The sequence below is a fragment of the Anopheles moucheti genome, chromosome 2 (genome assembly GCF_943734755.1).
Source record: "Anopheles moucheti chromosome 2, idAnoMoucSN_F20_07, whole genome shotgun sequence".
NCBI lineage: Eukaryota > Metazoa > Arthropoda > Insecta > Diptera > Culicidae > Anopheles > Anopheles moucheti.
Window position 1 is genome coordinate 18215594 of NC_069140.1, and position 23657 is coordinate 18239250.

The following is a 23657-nucleotide window of genomic DNA, read 5'->3' on the forward strand; positions in this document are numbered from 1 at the left end:
TGTTGGCAATAAAACATTGTGAGATGTAAGATAAGTCAAATGTACTATATTATCATCATTGTACACCATGATGACATAATGTTGTAAAACTATAAACAATAGATAAAAATATCTCAAGACATTCAACACAAATTTATTTTAGATTACATTTTCTAAACTTATAAACTTTACTAACATATTACCCGTTCCATACCTTCATTTCAAATTGTATCGAATTCGAACGGATTAACCGTAGGGTTGTCAACCAAATTTACACACGTAAGTTGGTATCCGGCATACCCAGGTATTTCATACGTTTTGACGTATACAATTAACGGTTTTCGTAGCTAAACAATTCTTTCTATCTCAACCAGCTGTTTCAGATTTCCAATACCAGGAGAGCATGTTTTTAAGAGGTGACACCTGCAGGCTTGGAATAAATTTGCCCATTACTATTGCATTGCATACTATCAAACCCGTGAGAGCGATCGCTAGTGAGATCGATGAAACGGAAAGTATCCTTCATCTCGCTCAAACTTTCTATCGACTGGTACGAAATTTCATACAAACCAGCTGTTTTCAGATTTTCGATACCAGGAGAGCATGTTTTTCAAGAGGTGACACCTGCAGGCGTGGAATAAATTTGCCCATCCCTATTGCATGGGCAAGATGGCGCCCAACTTCGTATGCAATGTTGAGCAACACTGCATACAACAAACTTGCATTGCAAGTTGGTTGCAAAGTTGTGTATAAACATTGCATACCTTACGGCGCAGTACCAGGAGCTACCTCTTCCGTGGATGCTCTCCTGGTACTATACTTTCGGAAACTGGTAGTTTTCGAAGAAATTTTTCTCGATTAACGGGAAAATTAGTGTTTAAACATTGCATACCTTTCGGCGGTTTTCGACCAAAGTTGCAATCCCAAGTTGTTGCATGTAAGATGTTGCATGCCAGATGTTGCGCAACATATGTTGCGCGACATATGTTGCATGTCAGATGGTGTGCAACATATGTTGCGCAACATGTGTTGTGCAACATGTGTTGTGCAACATCCTGGTACTCGGCTGGTACCAGGTGTTACCTCTTGAAAAACATGCTCTCCTGGTATCGAAAATCTGAAAACAGCTGGTTTGTATGCAAAGTTGGTGTGTAAACATTGCATACCTTTCGGCGGTTTTTGAGCAAAATTGCTGTACTAGTAGCTACCTCTGCCGTGGATCCGCATTCCGTGGATTCCTGGTATCCGCAATCTAAAAATAGCTGGTTTGAAATTCGTAATGAAATTTCGTACCAGCCGACGGGAAGTTTGAGCGAGATTAAGGATGCTTTCCGTTTCATCCATCTTCCTTACACTAGCGATCGAGTTTAACATAAATTAAAATAAAATACGTACTACTTGTTGAAAATTACAATGTATACATCAATCGGAAATAAAATGTTGGGAGGGTATTAAAAAGTTTTGGTCAATGCAAGCAATGAATCAAAAGTAATTGCAGATTAAAGTTATAAAAATACCCGGGTATCCAGTTGCCTACTTGAAGGTTAATAACTTCGACTTGTCAAAATTGCATAAGTTTTGACAGTAGCCTCTCGACGAGCTGCGGCCACATCAATCGTAAAAAATGAATTTCTTTTATTTGGCTATAATTGAAACGTTCGGCAATTGCAATTTAAATGCTTTGCTGCATAATTCGCTTATCTATAAAATTTTGTAATTGTGTCCGCTAACAATGTTGTCATTTTGAGTTGACAGTAATTTCCAGCTGTCAAACACCTTCCTTCGCGCCGTGCTTGACCACAGCCTCATGTAATGAATACCCGTAATATCGGAAGTGCAGTGTAAAGAAATGTAAAACCCAACAAGACAGACGGTGGTAAACGGTGTCCGATTTCTTGTGAAAATTATAATGCTCCGGTTGTTGCACGTTTGCTGGTAGACGAAGATTAGCCGACGATAACCCTTTGCAATGCCCGGTGCAATTGTACCTGGAGGATGGTGTGTGCACAATCAGTCAACATAACATCATTACCTGCTGTTGGACATAATTGATCCCAGACTGTGCGTGAATTGTGGTGCATGAAGAGTGTTCTGTTGCGCTTTATAGTTTGGTGCTGATCCGGTGATAGTGTGATATCGTGCGTGTAGCGTGAAGTTCATAGTGTATTTTTTGGTTACCGAACTTTTTAGGTTACGGACTGCACGGGTCCAGTTTCAAGGAGCAGAGTACACACTCGGTCAAAGTACAGCACGATGTGCAAAGGCGTAAACAGCAGTTAACATTACCCCTTACGGTAACGAGCAAGCGAAGGAAGTTTTTTTCTGTTCCAAAGGCAGGAACAAATTGTGTGTGTTTTAGGGATATTGCAGTTTTCAGATTGCACTATTGCCGTTCCTCTGCCGGACACGAGCCATACCGAAGCCAGCGCAAGGACAAAATAGTGTCACCTGTATCAGCATGACGTCGCACTGGGAGGATTTTTATGCTACTCATCTACCGCCGAACTGTTTCGAGGATAATCGATCCTTGCTGAAGGAATTCTGCGACCGACACTACAAACTCAAGAGCCCCATCGTGCTCGTTACGGTAATTCTTATTTTGTGTGTAGTTTCTCGTCCGTGTTGTTGAGACCTTTTAATGTATTTCAAATATGGTTCGATTGGGGGATTTGTTGTATTAATTATTTGAATTAATTAATGGAATACATTCTTGCATTGAGTTGATTGTATAATAATATACAATCAAAATAGAACGGTATTCGTATAAACGTATTTAAGGAAAATATAGGCGTATTCAAATGAAATGATCAAAACTCTAACCGCCCGAACCGCATAGAACAAACAAGTTGTGGAATTGTTTAATGCATAAATCACTCAACAGCAAAGAACAAAAAGAACCAAAACTATACAGACAATGCTGTTAACATAATTCCTGATTGACTCTGGTACCTACATCACATTTACGATTCCCCTGAGTGCACATCAATTTCGTGTGCTCACATCAACAGGTGGTGGTAGTAATGGTCGTGGTGGTTGCTCCGACTTAGACAACATGTTGGCATTATGCAAGTTAAAGAAATTAGCTGAAAAAGGTCAAAATATATAATAAAGCATGTTTCTATGTTCTGGTCCTAACTTGCCTTGTAATGTCGATTTTGATGCGTAGCTTTGGTTAGAAAATATTGAAGGATGATATTTTCTGTTCCAGCTTTGGGAACGCTGCCGATCCAAACTGGCCTGATCTTGTGAGGGCCCCACTACTCGATTAAAGTAGCGTGAGGCTACTTTAATCCCAGCGTACTCGATTTATTAGATTGTGCTCGTTCGATTTTGGGAGGTGGTTTCATGTTATGAATAAAACATAAAGCTAGCCCATCGAATATGTTGGCCTGCAGTGATCCTTTTTTTCTTGTTGGCTCCCGCCACAGCCATTTCGACAGCTGGTATGAAGCGGCTAAACAACGTGAGTCAAAGAACAACGCACGAACTGGGCAGGTGAATCGAAATGTGCCCGGGAGGAGAAGTGATAAAACACAAATTATACCTTTCTACTTTGATAGCTCCGTTGTTAAGGCACATAGTAGGCGATAAGAATACCATAGGTAGTGAGTTAGTGAAGGAAGAGGTACCTAAAACGAGTATAATTACTGAACTGATGTTCCAAAAAGTTGGTCTAATGCGTGAAACTTCCATTTGCTAGCATGCGGTAAATTAGAATTTGATAATTGGAACTGCGAATTGCTGAAGAAACTTACTGCACGGGTTAGAAGCAGGGGATAAATTTATTAGAAGGTAGAAAGTTACTTACCATTGCATTGTATTTTATCCTTTGACTGTGCCTCTGGAGAACTGCACTGGCAAAATTGAGAATCTGGGTAAAAGACTTTTAACTTTTCTAGAAGGTTTAACCAACTTCATTGGACTTCCAAATGAGGAAGTCTTTCGTATCTTCCCGCTTGAAGGGCAGCAGGCAGTGCGTTGTAGGACGGGATGGTAACTTTTGAAGAACTTGGAAGAAGTGTATTGGTTAAGTTTTCTCGCTTGGAAAATGTGTCCTGAATGTTTCCTGCAAAACTGTTTTCCTTTAGATAACGCACCACCCCCAACTGTCAATTCCGTTGGCGAGTTGTTTGACTACCATCGGTTGGAAATAGAATGTTGTTTTGAGTTAGTTATTTCTTTTGTCATGTTACTTCTTGCATCTTTATATCCGGGTCTTCATTAGTTTTGTTTATTTCTCATGTCTGTATGCGTTGTTTGTCTTTGGTCAAAACAAACTTATGAAGAATTATTTTCTTTCATTAAGTTTTTACTTCATACTCGTGAGTTGTTGTTTTTTTTTAGTTTTTAGTATTTTATTATTGAGGAATCTGTTTATTGATCATGGATGTTATTCAATAACATTTGGATTTTGTAATTGAAATAGCATCTGCATCTGAACTGCTTAAGCTTTATAAATGGTGATTAAGATTGTCCATTTAACAATTGAAATTTTTGTTTTGCTGTGGGAAAGGGAAAAAAGCAAAATTAAGCACTTAATTTTGATTAAGTGTTTACAATATTTAAGAACGATGATATTTTCCTAAATATCTACTTTAAAAATATTAACTGAAGTCGTTAGTTTCATTCGGATCTCATTGTTACTAAATTGGAGTTATTAATAAAAATTCGTATTTGAAATCCCATTCACTAGTTCATTTGTTGGGTATTTTACAGTCTGGCGGTACGACCGTTCCATTGGAGCACAACACGGTGCGCTTTGTGGATAACTTCAGTGCCGGCAACCGTGGGTCCGCTTCGGCCGAGTACTTTCTTGAGCATGGGTATGCCGTTATATTTATGCATCGAAGCAAATCACTGGAACCGTTTTCACGTCACTTCACCGGCCAGCAGCTGCTGGATATGCTGGAACTGCACGAGGAAGGAATGAGCACCACAATTACTGGTAAGTTGTGTACTTGTTTAGTATACTTTTCAATCATTCAATAAAAAAACGACCTGTCCTGTGATAGAAAAACCTAGATAAAATAAGAAATTTTAAGAAAGGAATACTTTCACCAGGGCTTAAATGGATTGCAACAATTTGTTTCGTTCATGGCCAACATTTCTCCTATTCCTTGTAACTATATCTTCCATTAGATTACTTATTATTTCCTTCCTTTGCTTCTATTGTGGAAGACATATTCAGACACTGAAGGAGCCACATTGTTAATGAAGATACCCATCAATTCCTCTTTATTATCCGTATTTATTTTTGCACTAATGGCACGGTAACCGAGGGTCCATGTGAATTGAAAACGTAGCAGACACAGCATAATGCATTCATAGGCCACTTCCGGATTTCTTTTTTCCAGTAAAACCAGACTCGGTGGATGTGCTGGCACCGGTGCTAGACAAGTACAAAAATGCCCAGGAAACGCACCGGATGCTGTACATCACCTTCACTAGCGTGGTCGACTACATGTGGCTGTTGCGTGCGGCCTGTGAATCGTTGGCACCGTTCGAGCGGAATGCGGTGCTCTTTTTGGCCGCCGCCGTTTCCGACTTTTACGTGCCACAGGATGAGATGCCAACGCATAAGATACAGTCCGGGCACGGTGCACCGACGATATCGCTCCAGCTCGTGCCAAAGATGCTGGCCCCGCTTGTGAGCCTCTGGGTGCCGCTTGCGTACGTTGTGTCGTTTAAGCTGGAAACGGACGAAGCGTTGCTGATAGCCAAATCGCGCGAAAGTCTTAACAAGTACAAGCACAAGCTGGTGATCGCGAACATACTGCAGACGCGCAAGAACCGTGTCGTGTTTGTGACACCCAGCAGCAACTACGAGATTGTGCTGACGAAGGATCAGGCCCTGTCCGGGCTGGAGATCGAGGAACCGATAGTGGCGGATGTGGTACGGCGGCATCAGGACTACGTCCGGGAGACGGAACAGCCAACACATCAATGACCCACGCGTTCGACCCGGCCCTCGCCCAACAGTGGGCCCGGGACGCAGGTCGACTGTCACGTTACGTTACCACATTTCTGCAAAGTTTTGAACCCGGGCCGGAAGTACTAGCTACGGCATGCGAGTGCTCAATCGTAAACTAAAATAGATGGGAAAGTTTAGAGCAACGTAAGAATGGGAATGTTTTTGTTATTATTTTTCTTTATTTGAACGGTTCTCGTTTTGTACTATCGTCTGTTGGTTGTAAGAAAATTCGTTCCATTGGTATAGGATATTATAAATTATTAAAATTATTTTAATTTGGGCAGTTTTATGAGGTTACGTAAAAGTACATTCCAACGGTAAGCGAATGCATAACGCTTTAGTTTAACACCGTCATTTTGCATAGTTTCATGAATGGTTCATTAGTAAGATAAGGACAAAATAAAACAAGTGAAACACCAGAAGATGTTACGCCCCTCTGCCGAAACCTTGCGGTGAAAAAATACAAAGTTTCGACCATGTTCCTTATGTACATGGAGATATCTGACAGGAGGGAATGAATGATAATTCCTGTAAAACCCCATGCATGTTTCACCTTGCGTGTTTCGGCACTTTCCTCGTGTAGACGGCACCAGCAGTTCCTAGCTAACAGTAACTAGTAGATTGCATTCTTTAGCTCTCTGTGGGACACAAAATGTTTCGTCGACGAATGTCGAAGAAATTAGATGTGGCAAACGTTTAAACTTTCGTTAATTATTTTTGGCTTTTGTTTTTGATTGCTATATATTTTTTGTACAACGTAATGATGAAAGGTAGTTGATCCGATGCTACGCATACAAGTTAACAAAACATATATAACATGATTCCTTCTGATCCTGCTATACGAAAGATGGGCAAAATGTGTAGAAGTAAAATCTCCCGTAGTGTGGAGATTATAGTGAAATGCTCCCCAGAACCATTGAGCTTAAGGGCAACCGGCAAGTGTATCGGAGTTGAACTTCGATTGAAAATAGTAACTCATTTTGGGGTAATCTGCTTTCTCCACCTGTTACGACAATGTCACTGCAGGATTCTTATAAAATTTTATCGAAGGAGCGGAAACGAGTAGATATACATAAGTAGTATAAATACTTAGCGAAACGAATGTGTGCTGCTCTTCTTCTTTTTCTAGACACCCGAAGCATGTGACATACATAGCATTAAACTGTAATCAGAACTAACCGTAGTGATGTTGCTAGCTAACAATGGTGAAAGTAAATCATGTGACCATGTTTGTGGTGGAAGTAAAAAGAAAAGAAATCCCTTTAGAAAGCATATTCATCGATATCATTTTATACACAGTGGTAGGAATATATATATGTATGGTGCCTCCTTTTATAGCATTACAATGAAATTGTATCGGAACCATTAAACAAAGAAAGAAACGAAGGCAAGAGGCTCCTGAGGATTTGTTACTAGTTTTTTTTTCAATATAATGGACAAGCTATCGAAGAATGACCCAACAATTTTAAAGCGTAAATATTCCAGAAATAAAATTTCTGACTCCTGTAGGGCGTTCCGGAACTGGAAAAGAAAAACCATATAAATCAAGAATATTTACTAGTTACGTTATGACATATCAAACAATTTTTTTAATGAAGAAATTGATTTGTTTTGAAATATAAAATCCAGTGTATAAAATTGTATTATCACTTTTTACAAGTACGATAAAAAACAATGAAAAATCGTTCTCCAAATTATTGCAATAGAGTCTATTAGCTAAACTCCCAAGGTCGTCCTACCTGATTGAACTAAACAGGAAACTAATTCTGGCTTGACATATCGAGCCAGCAAAAGAATTTATTTTCATAAAATTTTCATAGATGTTTGCATTTACCAGCTATTAATTTGATTCGACAAATGGGCAATCCAAGCTATGTTGCAAATAAGGTGTAGTTGTGTTAAGAACGTTAATCAAAATAAAATAAGAAATCCTCCTTTTTTGTTGACGGTGTTGCAGTGTTTTAGCAATCGTAATGGTAGGAAAATAGTCAAAAATACATATAAACAAAGATGAAATTAAACAAACAAACAAACAAATCCGGTTCCTGTTAATGCCAACACAGCAAAAAAAAAAGTTCAGCAGCAGAGAAGAAAGATAATTAAATAAATAAACACACACATAAAATAGCAACCATCGGTAGTGTAACTAAAGTAGTGAACAAGTGTTATCAAAGGCACGAAGAAAGTAGGCAAAACAGAGTAATGAAAACTAACTAAGTAAAAGGATAAATCAAGTAATGAGTAAAATCTACGAAACCATGATAAATCAAGCAAAACAAGAAGCGGAATGGTAGTAAAATTAGATACTCTGATCAAGAACTTCTGTCCTCGCGAGAATAGCGCTCATTCGATAAATATAGATGAGGTACTACGAGGTACGATGAAGAACCATACCATCTAACGTAGAGTGCTTGAACCAACAACAACAAAATGCGGTCCTATACACCCGTAGCATAACAACAACGTAGCGCATTTGCTTTAAAACATTGCAAGCTGATGAACAGCTGTTCCCGATGTGCAAAATGGTTGACAAAATAGCACAGGATGAATTGAAAAAATGTCTATAAAGGGATTGTACGCATGCTGATGATATGATAGAAACGATTAATAGTTGTCCTACCTGTTGATGTTGCATTTACTTTATTCGTTACGTTTTTCATTCTTCTTATCAAGTTATACTTTTCTAGTTTGGTTTGCATAGTTTTTTTCCCCCTATTCATTTGTAGGCACATGTTACTTAAATGTTTTACACATGATGGTAAGTTGTTGTGGTAAAAGCTGCTAAAGTGACTTTTTGTTTTGCATGAAGTGTCCCTTCCTGATCATAGTGTGACACGAAAGGAACCAAGAATGAGGAATTAAACGATTCGGGGGCGGTAGGTTAATACGAAGAACTGAAGGAACCAGTTATATTTAGACGAACAGATTAAATGATATACACGTTTAGCGATAACTTATATATATACACACACAGACACAAGTATATACATGTGTAATAACTACAGATATATTAAATGCGTATACACATAATCCTATTACAGGCTATAATAAATAAAAGAATAACTGAACTCCCCCTCCCTTAAAATGTAGGAAACTTTTTGAAGATTGTGTTGAGTTCCCAAAGTGTAGTCACACGATTACGATCCAGTAGGTAAGTGGTCTCTAAATGAATCTAGTACACATTGGTATGCTTTTATTTGTTTCTTTCCTCAGTCCCAGCAACCCAGCCCTAACTAATGCGGATGGGAAATTAAATTTCGCAACCAGTCTTTCTGAAAGTGTTGTGCGAAATTTTGGTTTAAAATTATACGTCGTGTACGTGAGTAAATCGTTGAAGTAGTCACACAAAATGCCAGATAATGGTTTCACTCAGGTAATCACCAGCGGGTGTCTCTACACGGATACGGATACAATATTGAGTGACGTTCGAAGATCACACCGACGTCCCTACCAACTGCACGAAGGTTCATCTGTATGCGACGAACCGAAGGAATTCCCGCAATATGAGACTGCTTCCGGTAGCGATGTTCGTCGAATGTTGTCCGGTCGTGGTCGTGAATGGGAGACGGCGGATCGGTACGATGAAGAGCACCACGAACGAGATCGATGGCACACGGGACAATCGTTCAAGTACGAATCATACGAAGGGAGTGGTTACAATCATTTGCGAAATCCGGGCAGGCCTGCCGTACGGTTGAAGGTAGCACATCAGGAACCGATCTCCATTCGACCAAGGAACAAAAATCCACAGATTGTGAACGTGTGTCAAACGTTTCGCTTTCCGGACAACTTTATCACGCAAAACAATGCCACACGGATGGAGCAGCAGCAGGATCGGTTAGTGCATCAACAACTACCCGTACCTATCCCAGCTCGGCGGCCTCCATTACTATCGCCATATCGCAGTGCCAGTCGATCACGTGTTGGTGGATTTTTTAGCGTTTACAGACGCCACCGAAACATGCACAGCCAGACGAGCCGAACGTTGATCGAGTTGGTAGAAGCGGAACAGAAGATGCAGCAGCAGCAGCAGCAAACGAACAGTATTAGACCAACAGCTGGGCCGCGCACCACGACAAACTATGGTGGTTCCTCTTACCGGATGCCAGAGGAAACAATGCTTGCTTCTAGCGATAGTGAATCATCCATCGGAGAGCCGGCCGATGTCCGGTTACGAATGCAACAAGGTGATCGAAAGGCTAAAGTGTTGTCGATGGTCCGTGAACAGTTGCGAGCTGGAAATGGTCGCGCAGCGCACGTGCCGTACTTTGACCGCACTAAGCGAAACCACTCCTGTACAAAGCTGGTAGATGGTGGTGCTACGATGGGAGGTCATTATGGCAGAAGTACTAAGCTTCCGGCGGCAGGAACGAACGGAAAACCGTCCCGATTTGCGATAAAGCCGAAAACTGACAATCGACGGACGTGCGCTCAGGAGGGCCATGAGTTCGTGGATGATCCATTTGTTTCGAAGGCGGGCCGTAATCGAAAGCTGCATCTGGGCGAAGATTCTATCGACGATGAGGAAGGATTGCAAGAGGAAGAAGATGAATCCGACGACGGTTCGATCGATGAGCAGCTGGAGAACGATCGTGATGAATGCAGCGGACCGATCGACTTGGAATGTGAAGGTGGTGAAGATCACGATGACGAGACGATCGGTGATACGTTCGGACGAAGGCGTGGTCTCGGAGCAGAAGTGGTATGCGTTGCTGTAGGTGCAAAAGAAGGCTCTGTAAGCATCGCCGCCATTGTGGATAAGTTGCAGGACAATGTGTGGGAAGTTTGCCTTGAAGGTATCTGGGATTTAATGGACACAGCGTGCAGGATCGATTGGAAGATGCAGGAAAAGTACATCACCGTCATCAATCGGAAGTTGATAGAGTTCCTCAAATCACCTCGGACGGCTTTGTGCCGGTCGGCTTGCCAGGTGTCGGGCGAACTGTTTTGCCAGGCTAAATCGACCAAACGACCAGAGTTCGACGAAATAGTCGATATACTGCTATGCAAGACGGCCGATCCGAATCGCTTCATACAGAAGGATGCAAACGTGGCGTTGGACAAATTGGTCACCTACATTCCAACGCCCCACACCGTACGAGCGATATCGAATCGTGGCACCATGTAAGTGGGTTTCAATCTTAAAGCTCTGGGCTAATCACCTTTAACTTGCTTCATTTATACTTGCAGCCACCGTAATCCGTTGGTGCGTACTGCAACGGCACGATTGCTCGTGTGCATTTGTGTCGTTTCCGGGCTCGATGCGATCCTGGGAACTACGGCCAACACAAGAACACGCAAAACTATCCTGTCAATGCTGGCAAAGTTTCTGACGGACAAAAATCTCGAAACCAGGTAAATTATCCGTGGTGTCCATGTTGGATTTTTCCCCTTTGCTATAGAGCGATAACACTATTACTTTATTATTGTGCAGGAAATTCGGCGAACGGCTATACCGTATGTTGCGAAAGCATAAATTTTTCGACGAATACTTCTACAAGGATATGGACAACAATTTGCGCACAAATTTGAAACGGGCGCTGAAAGGAGTCTAGACTGTGGGATTTATACATCCGGTGTTTTTTGGTCAAACTGCAGCATTATTACGATGTACGTAGCGGAAGCTGCGAGTGTCTGTAATGTGGAAATATAGCAACGCATCAAAAGCGGAAAATACGCGCAAGGATTCGAGCTTACCGAACCGAATAAACCGTAATTAATCGCATAGAGCCCGTTGGCTGTAAATTCGAACGGTTGCAATTTGGTGCGCACGATAAAATTGTTAATCTGATCCCATAACGAAGCGTTGTAGAAGGGTCCAAGTAAAATCCGCTTGATATCATTGACCTGCGGATGGAGGAAAAATTATGTAATTTTGTATAAAAGTTCTATTTAATATTTCAATGGTTTACCTTACCTTTTCAATGGATAGACTGGAGGAACGGCACAAGCAAAATAGTGCAATGATTGAATATGCAACTTCTACAACTTGAGCTGGTTGTGCGAGAGTGGAATAGAGCAAAAAATTGAAAATGAATAATAACCATCAATGTTGGTAGTGCTTTTAGTCCTAGGATTGATCCTAATCTCTGTTCATGCTGTTCTGTTCGTTCTGCCTTGCCGCAGGAGAACGAGATGTTTGAGGGTACTAGAACTCTCATTAGACATTGATCAAGTTCTACGCTCTACATTCTAATATTGTATCAGTTGTCAACTCCACTGGGCTTATGATCCCTAGTAGTAGTAGGTCGGCTACATCACGAAGACTACCTCTTTTTGTGGTTTTACAATTGTAATTTAATTTAGTAAGTAAGTATGAATGATATCTCTATGTTTAGCCATCGAAATGAAATGAAATTGCAACTTACCATAAAATGGCATCGGTTGCATGGGAACGCGAAACTGAAATGTTATACCAATGAACACGAGCACTACTATTGCCGCCGTAGACCAACCAAACAGCGTGTTTACCATTTGCAAGCATTTTTGCAATCGACCAAATAAGTATTCCGTTCGCTGAAGTATGCATCGGCACTGGTTTGTAGCGTTCGCTTCATCAATAGTGTGCCAGTTCTCGTCTTCGAGCGCAATAGAGAGTTCCGTTGCGATCGCATCCAGCAGTGAGGCGATAAGCTCCATCAAATAGATTTGCAAATTAAGGCGCGCTAGAACAATCAGCGATGGAACGAGCAGTTGAAGTGCAATGCCAGGTGCGCGTAGTCCGAGGTATACCATCAGCATCGTACGAAAGATTGCTCTGCTCAATCCGACACTGTACAGACCGTAGAATGTTGCACTAAAATATCTCTTGGGATGTTTTGCGCCGTCTAGCAAGGAGTCTATTTCCATCAGCTCCATCGTTAGCCGTTGAATACCGTTTTCGGTCGCTAGTGCCTGCACAAGGATCACGAAGCTAACTGACAGTACGGTGGCGCTGATGAACCAACTGGAGAAATCTGGTTCCAGCTGATTCTTGTAAATAGTATATTGCTGCAGTACGATGAACGATATCACACACAAGCTGTAGCACACGTTTAGCAGAGATTTCCACAGCTGACCAGCGTGGTTAAATATGGGCATTACACCGAACAGTTTGAAAACGAAATGATTGATAAACACTTCCATTGCTGCTGGATCGTTTGAGCTAACAGAGGCAGTTGGGTTTTCGCTTTCGCATCGTAACAAATTAAGCAAAAAGGGCTGAAGAAGATTAATATTATGTGCTGAAAAATTCATGACGGTGAAGTGGCTAATAATGACCGTGCACGTAACGCGTGCATATCGCACTGGTAAGTTACGTTGATTCATTATGTACTGGCGTTTACGGTGGCTCAAAGTCTGTTAATCTATCCTTCGTTGCACTAATTTTGAAAATCAAACTGCAACAATATTATTAGATACGTTCCGACTGACGCCATAACCTGCAAATGGTACGACAATTATCGTACAAGTGGCATTAATATGTGAGGCAAAATTACTTACCAGATGGAAAAATTTGAGATCTATTTGAAAGAAATTCATTACGTTGAAGCATATTGGTTGATGCATGATTTGATTGCCAAGCTGTTCGACCAACTGTTTTTTTTTGTAAAGGAATAGTACAATATTTCTGGTTAAATTATATGCATTTATGGAGTAGGTGTAACTACTACTATTACCTCTGATTGACTCAGCATTTGTTGTGTGATTGAAAGCATGGACTCAAATTTGTGTAGGTTATTTATCACGAGCTGTGTCTGAGATGGTGGACACATTCGGAACTTTTAATTTTAAGCTTTAGTTGGCACACATTTCATTCTTACCTCTCTTAGTACCATCTCTCCAAGATAGGTAACAGCGGAAAAGTACAAAAAGGTTACCATTAGTAATACAGTGGGTTCTGAAAGTAGTCATTGTTAATAATGTTTTTACTATAAGTGATGTTGCTTGAGCTTTAGTTAGTTCATTACCTAGTGTATGAGTAAATTGAAATCCGTGCCGTTTGAATTCGATTGAGCATACGTAGAACAGTTGAAAGCTTTTCGCAGTGAGCACGTAGAAAAACATTCCTGAAGCGAGATAAAGATGGGTTATGAATTTAATAAAAACAAATCGAATCGCACGAAACACTCACCGAGGATGGTAACATTGGGCAAGCCACATTCCTCATTTAAACGGTCAACTGCCCGGAAGCACTGCATTTGTACAGTGGCTAATGTTCTTAGATCCCTGCAATATCGCATGCTAACATATTCCGTTACATTTGCCGCTTGATCATTGTGACGCTTGGTGGTAGCAATCATTTTCTCCATATGTCTCACCATGTACCGAATTCGTTTCAGGATTTGGTAACTAAACGCAAGGAACAGTCCGTGCATGAGAAATATCACAAACAATCCGTACACCTTAAATCCCAAAACCAATCCATTTGAATGATCGATACGCAGCACATTTGCTAGCAGATAGCTAAGCGATATGGCAATTGCCCCAACGAAACTTATAGCACAGTTTGACGAAACACTTTGGCCAGGATCACGGCGCATATTTAGTGCGTACAAATGGCCATCGATATCTTCAAGGCACCGGAAAATGGATACCTTTTGCTTGTTCAAATATTTCACAAGGGTGGATGTTTGAATCGTGAATACTGTGGCCGCTATTCCAAGCAGCATTAGCAGATCGATAACACTCAACACTAGATCTCGTTGGTACAGAATTTTGGGTAGATCGAACATACAAAGCGTGAACAGTGCTGCACTTACACCAATGATTACTATTGTGTACACAAACATTAGCGGAGCTTTTAATCGACGGTCGTCGTTACTTATCGGCCCACCGAATATGTTATGTAGAAAGATGACTATAAATTTTGCCCTCATATTCGTCGGTATCCGGTCTGAATTCTGCATCCGGCAAAACAGACTGGAATTCTTTTCAGTTGGCTTGAGGGTTTTTGTGCTATGATATTCCAACACGTGATTGATGATATCTCATAAGTCGTAGTGATTGAAATCCGAAAGTATAACTATAGCGAAGGTATGCTAATGTTAAATTCATTGAACCACATTTCTTTCTGAAGCCCCAAGCCAATACGATCCGTTTCTGTGGTACACAATCGTGTGAATAATTTAATGCCATTCTTATTGGTATCACTCTAATGTGCTAAGCACGCTCTTAACGATCGGCATCAATTGTTTTCGCGATGCTTTCAAATTATGCTGTTGGAAAAACTTGCCTTTGACATCCGAAGTTGGCAATTCTTCGAGTTCAAAATTCATTTCCTTGCACGCTTGTAGAGCTGTAACAATCTGTTGAATGCGGCAATTAGTATAACCATTAACTTGATACAACTTTTCCGCTTTGTGCAGCTTACCTGTTCCGCTAGTTTTTCATCATCGACTGGTACAATGCCAACATCGCGCCGAACGCTCCCATCCGGAAGTACCTTTAGTCCAAGCAGTATCACAACGTTACTGCCGGTATTGGTAGCAAATCGAAAAAGATGTTCCATCTGGTCTGGCAGCTGGATATAATCTTGTACTGCCATCGGAAAACCTGGCACCGACACGATTCGATTGTTTTGCGATATGATTTTCAAATCCTTCAGCAACAATTGATAGGCGTTCAGTTCGGACACATTGCTACGGGCCTGCACGAGGGACTGGAACAATTGCTCTCGGTGTGTTAGGCGATTTTCTTCCGCAATGTTTCGGTATGTTTCAATTTTTGCTGCAATCTCGTAATCTAACGGCTTAGCTTTGTCGGCTTGTTTGGAAAAGTTTACCGTATCCAACACGATGGCCCCTGGGGAAAATGGCAAAACATAAAGTAATTGTTATTATTGATCCATCAACATTGTACTCGGATTCTACGTGTTTACCATATAGCAGATCCATTGCGACGATATATCCTTCCGGAAATTCTGCTGACGCTCCTTGGTTGAAAATCTCCCTCCCGACTAACGTTGCACAAGATCCGACCAGCTCGATCGTTTTGAACGCATTTGCATTGAACCGTGCACTGGATTCGATCGGTCTATGATCAACGATGCCAATCACGCTCTGTTCCAGGTTTGTGACGTGATGGTCAACGAGAATAATGTTTAGCGCCTTTTGTTCCCCGGTCCAATCGATCTCATCCCGGCATATCAAATCGTCAAGCGCAATTCCATTCCGTTTGATGAAAAACGTGACTTCGGTTTTCAACGGTAACTCGGCACGAGTTACATTCAGTACCGGAACCACTGCGGTGCTATCTTTGGTGTACCAAGTGCTTAACAATGTAGGTATGTGTTGCAGATGAAATGCAAGAGCAATCGAACTCACTGCTGAATCCAAATCGCAACTCTCATTGCCAATGACCGCAATTTTGGTTATCTGTAGAAGAAATGGGAAATATGTAAGTTAGTTGACCTAGAATCTTAATCGTTAAAACAACCTACAGCTTGTTTTAAAACACTGCGGCATCGTTGCAAATACGTGTTCATTGTGTCAATTGTGTTTCTCTCTTGATTTGGTACGTGTTTTTAACTTAGTTTAGTAAAATTCACAATCGCGGATTGTTTCTGCAGCGAAAATGAAATAAATACAATGTAAACAATAAATATTCGCACAGAGCCGGCAAAATATTTGACAGCACCCGTTTTGAACCAAGGTGGATGTTTTTAAATTTCCCCACATCTGTGATAAAAATACCTCGAAATTTCCCCTTTTTGACATTTGCCTTGTTCTCTTGTTTGTGTTTGTGTTTGCGAAAAAAGAAGGGTTCCAAATTTTTACGTACAATATTTTTGTGCATTAAAAATTGGTGCATTCGGGTGCATTTGTTAGCAAAGTGTGCAATTTGATGGAATTATACCCTAGAGAAGCTGGTTGTGGTGTTGAATGGTGGCAAGGTTTCCGCAAAGAGTGTTAAAAACTGGTATTATTTTACGTCGTCATTTGAGGGCAACGTGTGAATTTTTTTTCTGTACTGACCCTCATCATCATTCGCAGCTACACTTGTTACGCAAAAAGAATACGAGTGCAAAGAAGCGATTAGTGACTAGGGAAACCACAAACCGCCCGAAAAATGTCCTTTCGCCTGCTGACCACACGTTTGTACAAACATGGTCGCCTGCTGGTTCAGAACTATCTCAAGCGAGACATACACGTTAGCAACGTTTGGTCAAACCCTACGGAGAGTGCAAAAGTGAACAAGATTAACGAAACGCTGAGACATGATCTGCGGATCAACGAGTTCCGGAACAGCAGCTTCCTTCGGTTCGGTAACCAAGCGCGTCGTCTGTTTATCGACAATGTGCTAAACAGGGTTACCAATCCGTACTCAGTGGATTTGCGACTACAAGCCACCAAGAAGTATGTAATGGCAGATATGTGCGAGATGGAGGGATTCTGATGGACATATTCTTGTTTTTCCATATTTCTTTTTTACAGACTGTTGTATGGCGATTCTACTCCCTTCTTTGCGCTGGTCGGAGTGAGCTTGGCTTCAGGCGACGGTGTACTGACCAAGAACGATGAATTGGAAGCCGTCTGTTGGGAGATTAGGGTACTTTTCTTCTGATTGACCGATTGATATATGATTGATAGATTTTGTACCACTTTCCACCGTAGCATGCGATGTCCAATTTTCAGGAGAAAGTCGGTGAAAAGGACATCGAAACTCGTCTGGATGAGGAGTTCGGAATAGAGAGCTTAAACATTGGCAAACCCATCGCCAAAGGTTGCTCGGCCGTTGTTTATGCCGCTTCGCTTAAGGAACCGACTGTAAACGACGAGAACTCTATGTACAGCGATGGAATCAATAGTTCTTCCTCCTTCACGGACCAGAAAGCGCCACGGGAAGGATGGAAGGAGGACGAGCAAGATTTCTCAGGCCATTGGAGCAACGGCAATAGTCCGCTGCTGTTGCCGGAAAGAACTGCATCAGCCGTTTTGCGTCAAGCGATCAATGATAGCGATGAACGAACGAGAGCAAATAACAATCGCAGAGTACGGTTTAATAGTGAAACGAGAATACGAACGATGTCGCTAAGTAGTGCAGCATCGAACTTTGATCAAAATAGCGATTATTTGCGGGAGTCGAACGAGAGAGATTACAATATTGAAGAATATCCGTTGGCACTGAAGATGATGTTTAATTACGACATACAAAGCAACGCGATGGCCATTCTTAAAGGGATGTACCGTGAAACTGTTCCTGCAAAGAGACGAACCATCGAAAGTGCGTGGGAAAAGAGGTAATTGAAATTTATACAGGAACCACCAAAAATGTTAATGATGATTGATTAATATGTTCCTGTGTTACGTCATTTATTTCTAGTCTTATGGAAAAGACAAACTTTCTGCCACCCCATCCAAACGTGGTGGAAATGTACGGTGTATTTTGTGACCAGGTACCGGACTTGTCCATGTCCGCAACGCTCTACCCGATGGCACTACCCCAGCGACTGAACCCCCAGGGTTACGGACGCAACATGAGTCTATTTTTGCTGATGAAACGATACAACATAAATTTGAAAGAGTATCTCCAGCAACCAGGCGTAGATATGCGTACACGCATTCTATTGTTTGCGCAGCTGCTTGAAGCCGTCGCCCATTTGAATCGTCACGGTGTTTCACACCGAGACATCAAATCGGATAACGTTTTGATCGAATTGCGTCCAAATATGCCGCCGACACTGGTGTTGACCGATTTTGGATGCTGCGTTGCAGACAAGAGGCATGGACTACGCATCCCGTACACCTCGAACGAGATTGATAAGGGTGGCAATGTGGCGTTGATGGCACCGGAGATTATCGAGCAGCTACCGGGCACGTTCGCAATACTGAACTACACCAAAGCTGATCTTTGGGCTTGTGGTGCAATTGCGTACGAAATTTTTGGCAGTGATAATCCATTCTATTCCGATATGGTACGTTAATGGTGCTGGGTTGGAAACTCTGAATAATTTTGTGTTTGTTTCGGCTTAATGTTTCAGCACACGGCACTCAGAAATACAACGTACGAGGAACATATGTTACCCACGATGGATCAAGACGTTCCGAAGATAATCCAGTGTCTCGTGCAGAATATCTTGCAGAGAAACCCCAACAAAGTAAGAATTACTCAAGTAAAAGTTTGGAGTCCTATTTGAACAATACAGTAATGGAACGTCTTTCATCTTAGCGCTTAAGCCCGGACCTTGCAGCGAACGTGATGCAACTGTTCCTGTGGTCACCATCGTCATGGTTACGTGACCGATACGTACCGTCCAGCAATGAAATTTTGCAGTGGCTGCTGAGTCTCACGACCAAAATCCTATGCGAAGGTCCGTTGAGGGTTACTCCCGATGGTACGATGGGCCGCAGAACGTACACGGAGTACTTATTGATTGCGAGTTTTCTTTCGCGAGTACACTTGGAGCGGCTGAAGCGTGCACTCGACTGGATGCACACGGTTAATGTTGGCTGTTCGTAAGATTTGTGATATTGTGACGCTGTGAGTATGGAACAGATAGTGCGGGTTGAATAAACATATTTATTTTCTAACACCTACTTCCGATAAGGTCAGACGGCAGTGTACGTTAGCTTTTTTCTCAGCACAGAAAGAAAGCCCACCAGGTCTCCTGTTTCGCGAAGGTGCGTCCGTATGGCTTCAATGTTTTGATGTGCTGGATCCATTTCATCAACTGAAAAAACATGTAAGTAGCATTGCTTTTACTGTACAATCCATTTGCACAATTTGGAATGCGTACTATACACGCGGAAGCAACTTACCAGTTATTCCTTTATCATTGTATGAAAGCTTAACCTTTGTTCTTTGATCATCGGTAAATGAAATCTAAAATATAAGAACGTTCAAGTTAGTCTGCAGTGCTTGATGCCATGTTGCATTATTGTTGAGACCGTAGGTGTCCAAACTACGGGCCCTGTGTAAATGGCCCGCAAGATTATGTGCAAGTAGCCCCCAACTATGGTAGTTTGGAGACCTCTGGTTTAGACCAACCTCAAACTGTTTCCGCTCCGGTGCACAAGCAATAGAAATACCCATACTTCGTTGCAGGCTACTGAACTGTTTAGTAAATCGTTCTTTTGTACTCTTTAAATGTTCTGTAATGATAAAAATAGCACTTTTATGCAACAGTTGAAACAATTTCTTTGGTAACTAAGTTGAATTACCTTGAACATCACCTTGATTATGCTGTTCCGGTACACGGTTTCGTTTTAACTCGTTTTCTTTCTCGATGACTTGTTGAATTTTAGCGCGCACCGCTTCTAATTTCATTGATACATCTTGTCGCTGTTGTTGCTTATCCAAACAATTCGCTTCCAGCTCAATAGCCGTGCTGAGCAACTCTTGCAGGCAGTTTTGTGAGGGAATATTGTTCCCGAGCGCTGGAATCAAATTGTCTAACAAACGTGGATGAAGGACGTGATTCTTCGAATAACAGAGGCAAGCAACCTACCAATTTCAGGATCAGACATGACCGTTTGATGAGATTAATTATTGATTTACGATGATTACAAGTTGATATTTGTTGCAACAGTAAGCACGAGTGCGGTTCACAGACTGTTTTTTGGAACTTGAAGCCAAACAACAACATCAAGTTGTCATTTTAAGCGCAATTCAAATATGAGCAACTGTCAAAAAAATCGTTGACATTTTTCCCAACGTGGATACAACGAGGTGTGATACTTTTTGAATTATAGCGGGGGTTTCCGTTTCACGAGGTTGGGCTCGTTTTAGACTAATAGGCGCTTCGTTCAAGTTTTAAGCAATTTTAGTCAAAGCAAACGGCTCCATTCAAATAACCCGGCGCTACAACCGCGGTTTTGGCCAGTTGCAGAAATCCTCCACACTGTTCCCGGCCTAGCACCGTCGTATGCTAATCTAATATTCCGTTCTTTCTAGCGGAAGCACCAACGCCCAGATTAAGTTTCCTTAAACTATAGAAAGGCCAGAGGGCGTCTCAACATCAATACTGTTGTTAGTGCTAATCATGACTCAAGATGGGTAAGATTTTGTACGACTTTAAAGGAGCGATCACCTGCTGGGCCGCTGCTGGTGCCACCATCAATTTGGGTGTTTACTTCGTTAATCTCCAACCCGGAGTTTTCCGCCGCCTTGGGCACCAAAACAGGGTATAAATGCAAAGAGTGTCATACGGAACAATAGTTCTATTGAAGATTTGAATTATTGAGTAAAGTATTGAGTATTCGAATTATGGTATAAGATACCACAAGTTCTGTTTGTTATATGCGATGGATCAATATTCTATTGCATCAGTATAGTGCAAAACAATTAGATAGATGAGGAGAATTGCTACATTGATACAGTGCAAGTTATGTAAATTAGCTAGTATGAACTATAAGCATTCAAAATGTTAGAACAAACGAGTGTTTTTTTTTTCATTTTAAAAATATTAATTAGAAAGCAAAGAGTGTTATTCCGCCATACCGTTAATGGTGCTAGACAGCATGATAATAAGCAGCAGCTACGCTGGGAAAACCCCGTATAATACATCACGAAACCTTCACAAACACATGCCCGATCGGCTATCAAACAGGTTTTACATCGCGCAAAAACCGATCGCTGACCGACCGATCGTCCTGGCGTTTCTCACGTTGAAAACAATCTTCCCGGGCCAGTGCGATTAAACAACAGCGCTAGTCAACATGTTCCCGAAGCATATTTCGATTTTGTTCCCTGTCCTGATATGGGTACTGCTGCACAGCGTGACTGGTACCCCATCCGGTGGTGATTTTGTTTTTCCCGTGCTGAACGAATTGGCCATTGGTGATCCGTGTACGATCCAGCCCGCACCAGGACTGAATGGGGTTTCATATGCGAGAGAAGGAATCTGCCAACGTGTGCGCGACTGCGCAACGTTTATTCCACGCATTATTCGGGAATCGTTTGATGTCCGGCGCGACATTTGCTATTTTGAGGTGCACGATCCAGTCGTGTGTTGTGTGAATTTAGCTGTACCTAGCGCGCTGGAAGAACTAGACGATAGTAATCTAATTAAATAGAGCGAGGCAACATAAATAAACAGTGTAAGTTTATCACAAATAAAAAAAGTATGAATGAAAATGTTAATTATAACTCTAAAATCGTTTGTTTCATTCTTGGCATATGAATGGCATAACCATTCTTCCGAATTTTGGAGAAATTACTGGTTCTATTCACTAATGTGGTTTAAATATCTCTGCAATTTTCGAAAAGTGCAGCATTTGCTAACTACAATGCCACTACGCAACGAACCATAAATAAAATTGGCGAACTCTAACCTCTTGTAGGCTAGAAATAATTGCAAAATAATACGGCAGGCATGCTGTGAAGTTCGGTAGAAGATTATGAATATGTAAGACACAAAAAAGAAGTAATAGTAAAGTCGATCTAGATTGCCTTATCACTAGAACTTCTACTCAAGTATCATTAGTCGTGTACTGAAAGTGCTGTGAATCGGAACGTTTGCTGCCAAGCTCCGTTCGCTCCAATTCCAATGTTCAACATGTTAACAAAAGCATACAAAATGGATCTTGCCATTTTTACGACTTTGTGGCTGGTGCTGATCATTTCTTCGGTGTCCGCAAACGTGCTTCCGAACGGTGCAGCCGAGAACACACAATCATCGGAAACGGTCGAAAACAACCAAACGTTAAATTCCGAGCAGAACAACGAAACCGAGATCGCGCAATCCCTGAGAACGACCGGAAACAACCAAGCGAACCTAGGCTTCGTTAAGAAGGACCCATCCAAAACCATAAAATTCGCGAAAACGGTCGAACATGAGCTAGGAAGTGAATGCGAGTTTGGTGGATTGCACGGCACCTGCACCATAATGGAAAAATGTGTGCAATACAACACGAAACGGGGGTTGGGATTCGTTAGGGCGGAAAATGATCCTTGCCTGAGCATACAACAGACCGTCGTGATTTGTTGTAGTAAAACGATGCCACCGAAGCGGACAAGAGTGGATACCTCGTCGGAAGAAAACTCTACGATTTCGCTTGCGGATTTATAGAGGACATTGACAAAGAGAAAGGCTATGTGGCTTTATGTAAATGTGTTTTGTACGGTTTCTATAAATAAAGCATACCAGTAAATTTGTTTCCGTGTGTTGTTTTCCTTATCATGTTGCAAGTTTCGGAAATCCATTCACTGTTGGTTTTTCCCCACCAAACACTTATCATTAGCAAAGTGTCAATAGGGCACACACTGCTAAGATTAATCCGTATTTCTTATCTTCACAACGGTCTTGACGGTCTTAATGAAAGCATGCATTAATGCTGGTACTGTTTTGAAATGATAGCATTTAATCTTGAGTGCCAGTGAATACATGATCGGGGGGTTCCCCAGCTTTCACTGCTTGAACTGAATCAAGACTAGCCAGCTGGGTCAGCCGCAAACTTGTGAGATCTTGCTCTATTGCAGAAGTTAAGCAGGAGGACATCGATTGAGATCAATCAGCGTTATGATAAGATTTATCTTCAACACCTTTCTCCGAAAGATCGGTTCTTCTTAAGACCGGAAAGGCTCTTGATCACGTTCTATATGATTGCATTAAATTCCCTGTCCGAGCATGAAAATTGCTCTAACATCTCCGTATTGAATCTGCTCTGCATCTGATTATATTCACGCATTAAAGAGTCAATCAGTCAGCTAGACAGCAAAAGCCCATACAAATGCATCCTATTGTTATTCTCGACCGGAGCAGTACAAAAGAAAGAAAAAAAACCCC

General features: G+C 41.6%; 7 protein-coding genes across 8 annotated transcripts; 3 read left to right on the forward strand and 4 right to left on the reverse strand.

The window, feature by feature from the left end:
• The first annotated feature begins 1806 nt into the window (after nt 1-1806).
• LOC128297126 (phosphopantothenate--cysteine ligase) lies at nt 1807-9018 on the forward strand. Its single transcript, XM_053032695.1, has 3 exons — nt 1807-2566; nt 4696-4924; nt 5334-9018. The coding sequence occupies exons 1-3, from the start codon at nt 2438-2440 to the stop codon at nt 5924-5926; spliced, it is 951 nt and encodes a 316-aa protein (XP_052888655.1). The 5' UTR covers nt 1807-2437; the 3' UTR covers nt 5927-9018.
• Nucleotides 9019-9299: 281 nt separating this feature from the next.
• Nucleotides 9300-11518, forward strand: LOC128297125 (uncharacterized). Its single transcript, XM_053032694.1, has 3 exons — nt 9300-11074; nt 11141-11305; nt 11385-11518. Exons 1-3 carry the CDS (start codon nt 9300-9302, stop codon nt 11503-11505), a joined length of 2061 nt encoding a protein of 686 aa, XP_052888654.1. The 3' UTR covers nt 11506-11518.
• On the reverse strand, nt 11516-13030 carry LOC128299221 (uncharacterized). Its single transcript, XM_053035116.1, has 4 exons — nt 12319-13030; nt 11868-11944; nt 11648-11797; nt 11516-11584 (listed from the first exon to the last, which is right to left on the reverse strand). The coding sequence occupies exons 1-4, from the start codon at nt 13028-13030 to the stop codon at nt 11516-11518; spliced, it is 1008 nt and encodes a 335-aa protein (XP_052891076.1).
• A 281-nt stretch (nt 13031-13311) lies between these two features.
• LOC128298811 (gustatory and pheromone receptor 32a-like) lies at nt 13312-14808 on the reverse strand. The gene is made up of 6 exons (XM_053034605.1): nt 14064-14808; nt 13900-13998; nt 13753-13829; nt 13609-13686; nt 13433-13525; nt 13312-13371 (listed from the first exon to the last, which is right to left on the reverse strand). The coding sequence occupies exons 1-6, from the start codon at nt 14806-14808 to the stop codon at nt 13312-13314; spliced, it is 1152 nt and encodes a 383-aa protein (XP_052890565.1).
• Nucleotides 14809-15000: 192 nt separating this feature from the next.
• LOC128298057 (exopolyphosphatase PRUNE1) lies at nt 15001-16415 on the reverse strand. The gene is made up of 4 exons (XM_053033788.1): nt 16371-16415; nt 15810-16305; nt 15303-15733; nt 15001-15237 (listed from the first exon to the last, which is right to left on the reverse strand). The coding sequence occupies exons 1-4, from the start codon at nt 16413-16415 to the stop codon at nt 15079-15081; spliced, it is 1131 nt and encodes a 376-aa protein (XP_052889748.1). The 3' UTR covers nt 15001-15078.
• Nucleotides 16416-16687: 272 nt separating this feature from the next.
• LOC128309318 (serine/threonine-protein kinase Pink1, mitochondrial) lies at nt 16688-19550 on the forward strand. Of its 2 annotated transcripts, XM_053045671.1 has the most exons (7): nt 16688-17286; nt 17365-17479; nt 17545-18170; nt 18254-18845; nt 18912-19028; nt 19100-19411; nt 19479-19550. In XM_053045671.1, exons 1-6 carry the CDS (start codon nt 17000-17002, stop codon nt 19388-19390), a joined length of 2028 nt encoding a protein of 675 aa, XP_052901631.1. In that variant the 5' UTR covers nt 16688-16999; the 3' UTR covers nt 19391-19411; nt 19479-19550. The 2 variants fall into 2 exon arrangements, with proteins under 2 accessions (XP_052901631.1, XP_052901630.1); XM_053045670.1 differs by lacking the exon at nt 19479-19550 and having other exon boundaries at nt 19100-19467.
• LOC128309320 (uncharacterized) lies at nt 19438-20492 on the reverse strand. The gene is made up of 5 exons (XM_053045673.1): nt 20379-20492; nt 20092-20322; nt 19919-20022; nt 19690-19753; nt 19438-19601 (listed from the first exon to the last, which is right to left on the reverse strand). Exons 1-5 carry the CDS (start codon nt 20395-20397, stop codon nt 19480-19482), a joined length of 540 nt encoding a protein of 179 aa, XP_052901633.1. The 5' UTR covers nt 20398-20492; the 3' UTR covers nt 19438-19479.
• Between the last annotated feature and the right edge of the window lie 3165 nt (nt 20493-23657).